The sequence below is a fragment of the Belonocnema kinseyi genome, chromosome 1 (assembly GCF_010883055.1).
Source record: "Belonocnema kinseyi isolate 2016_QV_RU_SX_M_011 chromosome 1, B_treatae_v1, whole genome shotgun sequence".
Lineage (NCBI taxonomy): Eukaryota > Metazoa > Arthropoda > Insecta > Hymenoptera > Cynipidae > Belonocnema > Belonocnema kinseyi.
The window spans coordinates 70,904,573-70,916,969 of record NC_046657.1 but is presented as its reverse complement, the minus strand read 5'-3'; the positions used below and the strand labels follow the sequence as shown (position 1 = coordinate 70,916,969).

At 22.2% G+C, this 12,397-nt stretch overlaps 2 protein-coding genes across 5 annotated transcripts in view; one reads left to right on the top strand and one right to left on the bottom strand.

The window, feature by feature from the left end:
* LOC117167858 (gametogenetin-binding protein 2-like) overlaps positions 1-7,523 on the bottom strand; it is a 48,232-nt gene extending 40,709 nt beyond the window's left edge. The window contains exon 1 of the mRNA XM_033353072.1: positions 7,410-7,523. Coding sequence (XP_033208963.1) covers positions 7,410-7,499 — 90 coding nt within the window. The 5' untranslated portion in view covers positions 7,500-7,523. The remainder of the gene's footprint in view (positions 1-7,409) is intronic.
* A 388-nt stretch (positions 7,524-7,911) lies between these two features.
* LOC117167864 (neuferricin) overlaps positions 7,912-12,397 on the top strand; it is a 27,825-nt gene continuing 23,339 nt past the window's right edge. For 2 of the 4 annotated variants that reach the window (XM_033353104.1, XM_033353086.1), the window contains exon 1: positions 7,912-8,027. Coding sequence is in view for 1 of the 4 variants with exons in the window: in XM_033353112.1 (XP_033209003.1) it covers positions 7,953-8,027 (75 nt within the window). In the remaining 3 variants the exon portion in view is untranslated. Of the gene's footprint in view, positions 8,096-12,397 lie in introns of all 4 variants that reach the window. The other 2 variants (XM_033353112.1, XM_033353095.1) reach the window with 2 other exon arrangements.

Here is a 12,397-nt window from a genome sequence, read left to right as displayed (position 1 = left end):
TCTTTTAATGATATCTTTAGTTAAAAATTTACGTATTTTATTGAAAAATGATCTTTTATCATTTAAAATTAATTTTCTTAGTTGAAAATTTATCTTTTTGGTTGAAAATTCATTTTTTAATTGAAAATTCCAATATTTTTCAAGTGAAAATTTAACTATTACATTTTTCTTCAATCTTAATTTCTTTTGTTAAAAAATTAATATATTTGGTTAAAAGTTCATCTTTATTATCAGAAAAATTCCTAAGATTTCGAACCGAAAAGTTGAATTTTAGACCAAAAAATCTGACCTTTTAACAAAATTATTGAGTTTTTAAATAAAGACTTGCATTTTTCATAAAAATAATAATTTTTCACACAGAAAGATGAATTTTTAATTAAGAAGGTAATGAATTTTTAATTCAAAAGAACAAAAAAAGATAACTTTTTACTAAAATTATTGAATTTCTAGCAAACTAGTTGAATGTTTAAAAACAGAAAAATAATTTTCAACCAAACAGTTCCATTCATAAACACAAATTTGAAATTTTAATAAAAAAGACGAATTCTCAACCCAATAGTTTAACTTTAAAGGAAGAGACGAATTAAAAAAAGACAGTTAATTTGTTAAAAAGGGAGAGAAATTTTGACGCATAAAAAATAAAAATGTTGAATCTTCGAAAAAAAGATCACTTTTTTACAAAATAATTACATTTTCACTAATTGGTCAAATTTGCAAACAACAAGGATACATTTTTAACAAAAGAGATGAATTTTCTACTAAAAAAAAAAGAAATTTTAAACAAGAAAGTTATTTTCTAACCAAAGTAGTAGTAGCCTTTCCAATAAAAAAGTTTATTTTCAAAACAGGAGGATGGATTTTAAATTAAATAATTGAATTTAAAAAAAATCATTTGCAACAAAAAATATGAGTTTTCGATCATAAATAGTTCAATTTTCAAAACAAAAAATATATAAGTTTCAACCAAGAATCATGAATACATGAATAAATTCTTTTAAATCAGATTAAAATAGATAACATACTAAAATTATTATGAAACGGTTTTAAATTCTTTAGATTTCAAACTGAAAAGTTGAATATTAAAAAAAATTCGATTAAAAAAAAAACCAGGAGCTTTTTATAAAATAACTGCGTTCTTGAATTTTTTATAAATTTAATGTTTTAATTTTTAACTTTTAATTTTAATCGAATTTTCACTAAAATGTCAAATTTTCAACTAAAAAAGATAAGAGTTCAACCAAAAAAATTGGATTATTTAAATAAATAGATGCATTTACAACCAAATAGTTAATTGTCAACAGAAAAATTAATTTTTAATCGAGAAAAATAAAATTTTTCAAACAGAAAAAAATACTTTATGACCATAAAAGATGGATCTTCAATAAAATAATTAAATTGTTAGTAAAATGGCCTATCAAAAAAATTGAATTCGTAACTAAATACTTTAATTTTCAGCGAAAAAAGATCAATTTTCTCTAAATGGTCGAATTTTAAAACAAAAAAGGATGAACCTAAAGAAAAAATACTTGAATTTTCAAAAAAATAGTTGAATTTCAAGAAAAAAATTCTAATTTTTTTAAAAGCCAGTTAAAATTCCAACAACAAAATTAATCAACAACCAAAAAATATGAATTTTCAACACAAAAAGATGACTTTTCGATCATAAAAGATGAATTTTGAACCAAAACGAACAAAGTTTATATCCAAAAAGACGAGTGAAAGAGGATCTTTTAACAAAATTAATGAATTTTTAACAAAATAGTTAAATTTTCAACTTACAACCATAAATTTTCCCTCCACGGTCGAATTTTTAAACAAAAAATATTAAACTTTAACCGAAAACAGTTTAATCTTTAAGCAATAGCTGAATTTTCCAGCCAAAAAAAACTATTTTTTTAGTAGACAGCTGAATTTACAACAATAATGTTGATTTTTAAATAATAAATATGATTTTTCAACTAATAAAAAATGATTAGTCGACAGTACAATATATACTTTAAATAAAAATGGCGAGTTTTCAACAAAACAGTGGAATTTTCGAGTAAAAATTATGATCTTTTAACAAAATTATTACGTTTTCAAATTAATAACTGAATTTTTCATCTTTTAAAGAGGAATTTTCACTATTATAAATAGTGTGTATAGTTTATAAATAAATATGTATTATAAATTTCTAAAATTTGAACCCGAAATGTTGAATTTTTAACAAAAAATTTTGTTTTCAACCAAAAGAACTTGAATTTTCAATGAAAAAGGACGAATTGCCTAGCCAAAAAAATTAATGTACAATCAAATAGATCAATTTTCAAGGAAAAAATAATCATTGTTGCGAACACAGTTGAAATTTCACCCCAAAAAAATAAATTTTCAATAAAAAGGATGATCTTTCAACAAAAAAAAATTTCGATATAAAAGAATGAATTTTTAACGAAATAGTTTAATTAATTATAGAAGTATTTAAATTCCTAAGATTTCAACACTAGAAGTTGAATTTAAAAAAAATTTTATCTTGAACAAAAAAAAATTGCATTTTCAACCAAAAAAGATGGGTATTTGCTGATAAAAGATGAATGTCCAATGAGAAGAAAAAATATTCTATTAACAAAATAATTGCGTTTTTAATTCAATAATTAAATTTTTTCTAAAAGATTGAACTTTCAAACAAAAAATATTAAGCTTTAACTGAAAATAGTTATTTTTTTAACTAAATCGTTTAATTTTTCAATCAAAAGAGACGAATTTTCATACAAAACAGTTGAATTTTTAAGCATTTAGTGCAGTTTGTAAGCAAAAAAAATTTTTTGTTTTTAAGATGTTAGAATGCTATACAAATAAGTTAATTTCCAATAAAAAAATATTAATATTCATTCAAAAAGGACGCACTGTCGTCCAGAAATGATTACCTTTTAACAAATTCATTAAGTTTTTAAATCAATAGTTGAATTTTCATCTTTTAAAGAGGAATTTTCAAATCGAAAAAATAATTTTTAACCAAGAAAGATACATAATACGGGAATAAATTTTTCTAAATAAATTAATATAGATTTCATATCGAATTCATTTGCGAAATACTTTAAATTCCTAAGATTTCAAACCGAAAAGTTGAATTTTAGACCAAAAAAGGTGATCTTTTAACTAAGTTATGGAGTTTTTGAATAAATAGTAGTTGAATTTTTATCTTCTAAAGAGGAATTTTCACTAAATTGTCGAATTTTCTATCCAAAAAGACGATTCGTTAAACAAAACAGTCAAATTTTCGACCCAAAAAGATAGCCTTTTAACAAAATTATTGAGTTTTTATCTGAGTGTGACCTAAAAATTTATAATTTTGTCACTAATAATATTAAAAAGCCACAATTCTAATCTCATAACATTTTTTAAATATAATTTGTTAAAAATGGAATAAATGACACTTAAATTTTGAATTGTTTATTCTTGATAGAAATTCCTGGATTTTTATAATTTTTTTTCAATATATCCCTGACTTTTTCCTGATTTCCACTGTTCAATAAAAAAGATGAATTTTCAATAAAAACGACAAACTTAAAAAAATTAATTTTTTTCTAAAAAACGTGAGCTTTTAACAAAGTAATTGAGTTTTTAAATAAATAGTGGAATTTTAAAGCCAAATAACGAATTTTTTAGAAGACAGTACATCCTACAATAAAAAAAGTTTGTTTTCAATCAAGAAAGATAAATTTTTTACCATAAATCATAGCTTTTCGACCACGAAAGATGGAATTTACATAAAGAGGGAGAATTTGAAAAAACAGCTAAATTCCCGATACAAAAGATAACCTTTTAAAAAAATAATTTAATTTTCAACTAAATAGATGAATTGTTACCAAATGGTCGAATTTTTGAGGAAAAAAAATTAAACTTCAACCAAAAATAGTTGAATTTTAAACCAATCACAACCAAAAAGATGTTTTAAAAAACAGTTCAATTTTTAAGAAAAGTTATTTATCAACAAAGAAAGTTACATTTTTAACCAAAAAAGATGAGTTTTCAATAAAATGGTCCAATTTTTAAATATAAGGCCGATTTTTTAAAAACCAGTTCAATTATCAACCTGAAAAATTAAATTTTTAACAAAAACTATACTTTCAACCAAGAACTACTAATATTTAATTAAGTAAAGATAACTTTTCTATCATTAAATATGAATTTCTGCTCCCAAAGGACGAATTTTCTATCCAAAAAAATGAATATCCAACGAAACAGTTGAATTTTCGAAAAAAAAAGATGGCCGTTTAACAAAATAATCGACTTTTTAAATAAAAAATTAAGTTTTCAAACCAAGAATATGAATTTTGTAGAAGATAGTTAAATTATCAATACAAAAAGGCGAATTTTCTATCCAAAGGGATAAATGGTCAACAAAACGGTTGATTTTTGAACAAAAAAGATGGTCCAAAAGGATCAATTTATTAGGTCAATTATATCAGATATTTTTTCAAAAAATCAGTAAAAATGCCACAAAAAATTGTTAGAAGGCAATTGAATAATCAACCTGAAAAGTTGAATTTTCAAAAAAACAAATAATAATAATAATTTTCAAGAAAGATTAATAATACAGAAATATATTCTTCTAAATAAAATAATGTAGATACAATAAGGAATTTATTATGAATCGCTTTTAATTCCGAAAATTTTAATTAGAGAAGTTGATTTTACAGCAGAAACGTTAATTTTGAATCAAGATGAATTTTGATTTAAAAAAAAAAAGTGTTCAACAAAACAGTTGAATTTTCAACTTGCAAAGATGAATTTTTTGTAAATGATCGAATTGTTGAACAAAAAATATTGAACTTATTTAAAAACAGTTTAATTTTTAACCAATACTTAAATTTTCCAGCCAAAAAGATAAATTTTTTAGAATACAGCTGAATTTACAAGAAAAAATTGTAATTTTTAAAGAAGAAACAGGGTGGCCGTTTTAATTGACGAAAAAAATTCCCGGTTTTTCTTCCGGTTCGCAAACATTTTTCACGGTCAATGAAATTTCAAAAAATAGAACACTAAAGCTAAAAAATGATTCACTTGAGGTAATAAAAACTGAGCTGCAAATGAAAGCTAACATTTTTTAATATAAAAAAATATAAATCCACGTTATCAGTTTCAATGCTATAAATGAAAAAATCAATCAATGAACTTTAAAATTTTCAAAATTATATAATTTTAAGAAATTTTAAGCTAGAAACATCAAATATTGAAAAATTGAAAAAATTTTAACTGAACACTTCTTAAATTAGAAATTCAATTATTTTCTTTTTGAATAGTTTAAACATTCTTGGAAAGCTTCAAAAATTTTTTTCAAAATCTTGAGAAATCTTGATGTTTTAAATTTGTTTTATATTAAAAATTATTTTGAAATTTTTTTTACAATTTTCAAAAAATGCTGCAAATTTTAGAAAATTTCTTTACACTTTGCATTTATAAATAATAATTAAACATTTATTATTTGCAGGCAAAATTTGAGTAATTTTAAGAGATATCTAGAAGGTTTGAAAAGATTGAAACGCAGATTTTAAACGAAAAAAATTAGATTCTTTTTATTGTGAAAGGCTTGAAAAGAATAAAACATTTTCTTAAGATTCCTAGGATAATTAAAAATAACTTTTTACTTTCAAAAATTATTTTAAGGGAATATTTAAAAAGTTTTTTTTAAAGATTTAAACAAAATTTTAAAAAAAGATTGACCTTTTTATTACTTAAAATACAGATAAAAAAAGTATTTCTTTATTAAATAAAAATGTTTTTTTCCAAAATTTCCAGCATCAAAAATTAACCAAAATTATGATTTTCAAGCCAGAAAGATGAATAATAGGGTAATTAATTTTTCTAAAAAAAAAATGAGTTTATGTTTTATATTGAATTCATTATCAAACTTTTAAAATTCGTAAGATTTCAACTCGAACATTTGAAATCTTAACACAAATTTGATTTTCAACAAAAAGAGATGAATTTTTAAAGAACTATTTGAATTTTCAAATAAAAATTAATTTTTAACAAATTTTCACAAAAAAAAACAAGATGATCTTTCAACAAAATAATTTTATTTTTAACCAAAAAAGATTAAACATTAACCAGCTAGTTGAATTTTAAAGAAAAAAGAATATTTTTTTATAAAACAGTTGAGTTTTCAACAAAACAGTGAAATTATCGAAAAAAAATAGATAACATTTTAACAAAAATATTGAATTCATAACTAAACAGTTGAATTTTCGACCAAAAAATTGCAAATAGACTAATTTTAAAAAAATTAAATTTTCGATAAAAAAGATGACCTTTTAATATATTTTTTTCATCAATTTTTCTTTAAAAAATTATTTTAGGCAACTTATTAAATTCATAATCAAACGCTTTAAATCCTAAGATTTCAAATCGGAAAGTTTAATTATGAACAAAAATTTGATTTTCAACCAAGAAAGATGAACTTTTAAAGAATTATTTGCATTTTCAAAGAAATTTTTTTTTACAAATTTTCGTCAAAAAAAAGATGTCCTTTTAACAAAATAATTTAATTTTTAACCAAAAAAGATTAAACTTCTACAAAATAGTTGAATTTTCAAGCAAAATGCTAATTTTTTATAAGACAGTTGATTTTTCTACATTTAATTTTTAACGAAATATTGGAATTCTCCAGCCAAAAATACGAATACGGGAATAATTTCGAATAAAAAAAGACGAATTTTCAACAAAACAGTTAAATTTTCAATCAAAAATATGAGTTTTCAATCAAATGGTTAAATTTTAAAACAAAAAGGACCAATTTTAAAAAAATAGGTTGAAATTTAACAAAAAGTAGATTTCCAAGCAAGAACTATTAATATTTAACAAAAAAAAATACTTTGCTATAATAAAAGATGAATTTCTACTCCCAACAGTCGAATTACGTTGAATTTGTATGAAAATAATGAAATTTGAAACTAAATTTGAAAATTTAGGGATTGTCGTAAAAATTAGTATTCAAAATTCCCTGCTTTTTCCCTAACCAATTTTTAATTTTCCCTCAAAATGAAAATTTAAAGACATTTTTTTATATAGAATTGGTTACAGATTGAATTAAACAATATTACATTTTCAATTTATGATTATTGACAGTTACTTAAAGTGATCTCACAGAAAATCCTTGACTTTAATAAATTTTTTGACAATATCCCTGAAATTTCCCTGATTTCTGACAGTTTCTTGAAAATCGGGGAAAAAATTCTTTAAAAAAAGTGGTAAAGAGTGTAAAGTCTGTTTGAAAAATAGAATCAAGGCCTTATGACAGAATAACATTTACAGGTTATGTTTCATAAATCATCGTGATTATGATTATGTAATAATAGAAAACGACAATTCTTGAGAAAAATCGCGATAAAACTAAAAATAATCATTTTTTCTAATAGGAAATAATTTACCGTTAAATTTTCATCGACGACTAATGGCATTTGCCTCCTCTTCAAGTCGGCCGGGTTATCACCACGCCAAATATCCACTAGCTTCGCCATCGAATTCCTTAATTCTTTCACTGAATCACCAAAATATTTTACAATCCAGGAGTGTTCCTATCAGTCTTCAAAATTCCTCAGAAAGACACTTTTTTCACTTTTGTTTTCAACGGCAAAAACAAGATTGTCATACGTCTGCCATTTGCAAGGAGTTTAGGTTTTTCTCACTTCCGCCCCGTGTTTGCTCCCTTCCGTCTCTGAAACCCCTCCTATTTCTAGGAAGATTCTAATCAGTTCTATAAAAAAAATGTTATCTAGTTTTCGTTTTGAGTCCAAATTCGTGGGACTAGCGAACCCGAAAATCAGGAAAAGTTCGGGACTCAAGAGATTCGCGAGGATGAGTAACCGCGATTTTGACAATAATTGACACGGCACGTGGCAGAATTTTCGAGTGACAATATATACATATATAATATATGAACTGCGAACTCCTCTACAATTATACACGTGGTGATGTGCGTCGAATCAAAAAGACTTGTTTTTAGTGAATCAAACAATAAGGTTTCGGAGATCGGAGCTTGTTTTGAGGTTAGAAAGTTTCAGCTGTCAGAAATGTCAGAATGAGAAATTCTGTCATTATCTTTTTTCTATTGCCGGTAATTGCCTAATTAGAGGACTAAAACTTATGATTGATTTTAAAGTAATGTAAAATATGACGAATCGGCTTTCATTATTTCTTTCATTTTATAATCATTTTATCAGATTTACATTTTTGTTATATTTTCTAATTTGGAGATTTATTGTTCGGAAATTTTATTATTCGGGAATTTTATTTTCCGGTATTATGAAATTCCCGAATTTGAAAAATAATAAAATTTCCAAATTTGAAAATTCCTGAATAATAAAATTCCCGAATAGTAAAGTTCGCGAATTGGAAAATTCCCAAATAATGAAATTCCCGAACTGGAAAATTTCTGTATAATAAATTACCAACAAATTTGTAATATTACTAAACTTGAAAATTACCAAATAATAAAATTACCAAATAATAAAATTACCTAATACAAAAATTCCCAAAGAATTAAATTCTCTAACATTTTAGAAAATTACCTAATTGAAGAATTCCCTAATAACAAAATTCCCGAATAATAAATAATTAATTTCCCAAATAGTTTAAAATATTGCTGAATTAGGACATTCCCGAATAATAAAATTCCGGAATTAGAAAATTATGGAAGAATAAAATTCCCGGCAGAAAATTTGCCGAATTATAAAATATCCGAAATATAAAATTTCCGAATTTGAATAATTAATTTTTTTTATAAACATTATTTATTTATTAGAATACTATTATCAAATATTTTATACAAAAATTATTTTTAATGTTTAGTTTCTAAATTAAAAAAAAAATTAAAAATAATAATTTAAAAAAATATACTTCTGGATACATTTTTTTTCAATTATTACTATTTTAAATTCAAAAAATAATTTTAGAAACTTTAAACATTTGAAATAATAGATTGCCGATTAAAAAAATTCCCGGCCGTTTATAATATTACCGAATTATATATTTTTTTAAATATTATTTATTTAATGCAAATACATTAATCGAATATTTTTTATTAAAAAATACTTTTAATTTTTAAACTTTTAAAAATTATTGTTTGAATTTTAAATAATAATAATTGAAAAAAGAGTATCATCCAGAAGGATGAAAATCCAATTAGGGAATTTTACAGTGTCAGGCAATTTATTTTTCAGTTTCATTGAAAACAAAAATTACACAATTTTAAACTTTTAATAGTAAACATTAAAACCTTTTAAATTTTAAAGGATTTATCAATCAAAGTTCTGCAATTTGAAACCGTGACAATTGAAAATTCAAATATAAAGCGCAATTTGTTCAATTTTTAATACTTATATTTTAAAACATGTACTTTTTAAATCTTATTTGAAATAATTCAGTTTTGAAGATTTACAATTAAGAATTTTTCAATGTTTAATATTTTCAATTACAAAATCCTAAACTTTTATGAGCTCGAAAATTAAAAGTCACCCATCTTTCAATTTTTTATAATTTAAATTTCAAAATAATTTTTTTTTGCTTCAAAAGCTTGAATTCGAATATTTTTGATATCAAATTTCTTAATTCTCGAGGTTTCCGATTTCAAATTTCACAATGCCCTACTTTAAATGTTTCAAAAATTGCAAACTTTCATATTAAAAGCCTTGCTAGTCAGTTTTTAATTAAAAATTATTTTTAGTGGCTTTGTTTCAATTTTAGTTAGTTACAAATTTAATAATTTTACCTATTAATTGTAATTGTAATCAAACTTAAGCTTTAAAAATAAGAAGATTTTAGAATTATTTTTTATTTGAAAATATTTCAAAATCTTGAAAATTTCAAACTTAATTTAAAAAAAGTCTGAACTTTTTTCGAACGATTTCGTCCAATTTCCACAAATGTATTCTGAATTTTTGAAATTTTGAGAGTTTTTTATTAAAACTTTGTTAATTTTAATTACTTTTAATTTTAAAGCATTCAAGTTTAAATGCTTTCATTTAATTAAATTCCTTTTTATTTTATTTTAAATATTGAAATTATTGACTATTACTTATTATTTCGAAGATTGTTTTAACTTAATATTTAAAAGTTTATTCAGGAATGGATTCTTAAATTATTTATATTTTTTTCCAATATTGAGAGCCTTAAATAATTTTATTTTGAAATTAAATGAACTTTATTATCTTTTTTAAACTTGCATGAAAAAATAATTATAAATACAGAAAAAATGAAGAATCTGGCACACATGAGAGTTTACGCAACCCAGTCATTGACTCTTGAAAGCCAAGGTTAATGTCCTTTCGAAGTTTTCAAATTCTTTATGTCTTGAAAGAAAATCAGCTGATTTCAGTTCTTATTTTTTTATTATTTGAATTATCATTTCAAAACGGAATTAATAATTTTAATGACAAAAGGTTCAAATTAAAATAATTTTTAAATTGAAAACTTCTAAATTAAATTAGATAAAAAAAATTAAATTCCTGTTTTTAAATAATTTAAATAAAAAATTGTTCGAATTAAAATAATTTGCGGTTGGAAAATTTGTATTTGTTTGGTTTTGGTCATTTAAAATTATACAATTATATATATTAGAAAAATTTCGAAAATTTTTAATTTTGACTCAGATTTTATGTGATACTTAGAATTAAAATTTTTGGAATGTTACTGAAAAAGAATGTTTATTTACAATAGTTATTATTTTAAATTATGTTTCTAAGTCTCTTCAAATAGAACTCTTAATATTTTTTACATGATTATCTACAAAAATATTAATTTTCTACAAAAAAAACAAACATTTTTAACAAAAGAAATAAAAATTTATGAATCTGCAAGATGAATTTCGAGCTAAAGTTATTAATCTGCAAGTAAAAGATTAATTTTCTAGAAAAAAGTTAAAATTTTGATCCGAAAATACTCATTTTCTACCAAAAAGAGAAATTTTCAACAAAATATTTTAATTTTCAACCAAAGAAAGGAATTTTTAACCAAAAAGTTTGTCAAGAAAATAGTTTAATCTTTAAACAAAGAAATGAATTCTTAATCGAAAAAAATTATTTCCTACCACAAAGAAAAAATTTCAACAAAATAGTTTAGTTTTCAACGAATGATATCAATTTTTAACCCAACAAAATTATTTTCTACCAAAAAAGGGGAATTTTCAATCAAAGAAATTAATTTCTAAACCCCAAAAAATTAGTTTCTCTCAAAAAGAGAAATTTTCAACAAAATAGTTTAATATTCAGCCAAACAATTGAATTTTTAACCCAAAAATTATTTTGTATCAAAAATAGAAATTTTTACCAAAATAGTTTATTTTTCAATAAAAAAAATGAATTTTTAACAACAACAAATTATTTGTTACCAATAATAGAAATTTTTAACAAAATAGTTTAATTTTCCATCAAAGAAATTAAGTTTTAACCCCCAAAAAATTATTTTCTTCAAAAAATAAAAATTTTCAACAAAATAGTTTAATTTTCAACCAATGATATCAATTAAAAAAAAAAATGATTTTCTACCAAAAAGATAAAATTTCAACAAAATAGTTTCATTTTCAATCAAAGAAATTAATTTCTAACCCAAAAGAATTTTCTCCCAAAAATAGAAATTTTCAACAAAATAGTTTAATTTCCTAATCAAAGAAATGAATTTTCAACCCAAAAAAATTATTTACTCCCAAAAATAGACATTTTCAACAAAATAGTTCAATTTTCAATCAATGATATCAATTTATAACCCGAAAAAAATTATTTGCTATGAAGAAGAGAAATTTGCAACAAAATAGTCTAATTTTTTAATCAAAAAATGAATTTTTAACCCGAAAAAATTATTTTCTACATGGAATAGAAATTTTCAACCAAACAAATGAATCTTTAACAACAACAAAATTATTTGTTACCAATGATAGAAATTTTTAACAAAATAGTTTAATTTTCCATCAAAGAAATTAATTTTTAATCCCCAAAAAATTATTTTCTTCCAAAAAGAGAAATTTTCAACAAAATAGTTCATTTTACAATCAAAAAAATTTATTTTTAATTTAAAAAAATTATTTTCAACTAAAGAAAGGAATTTTTAACCCCCAAAAAATTATTTTCTTCCAAAAAGAGAAATCTTCAACAAAATAGTTTAATTTTCAACCAAAGAAAGGAATTTTTAACCAAAAAAATTTGTCAAGGAAATAGTTTAATTGTTAAACAAAGAAAGAATTTTTATTTGAAAAAAATTATTTCCTACCATAAAGAAAAAATTTCAACAAAATAGTTTAATTTTCAACCATTGATATCAATTAAAAAAAAATGATTTTCTACCAAAAAGATAAAATTTAAACAAAGTAGTTTCATTTTCAATCAAAGAAATGAATTTCTAACCCAAAAAATTATTTTCTACAAAA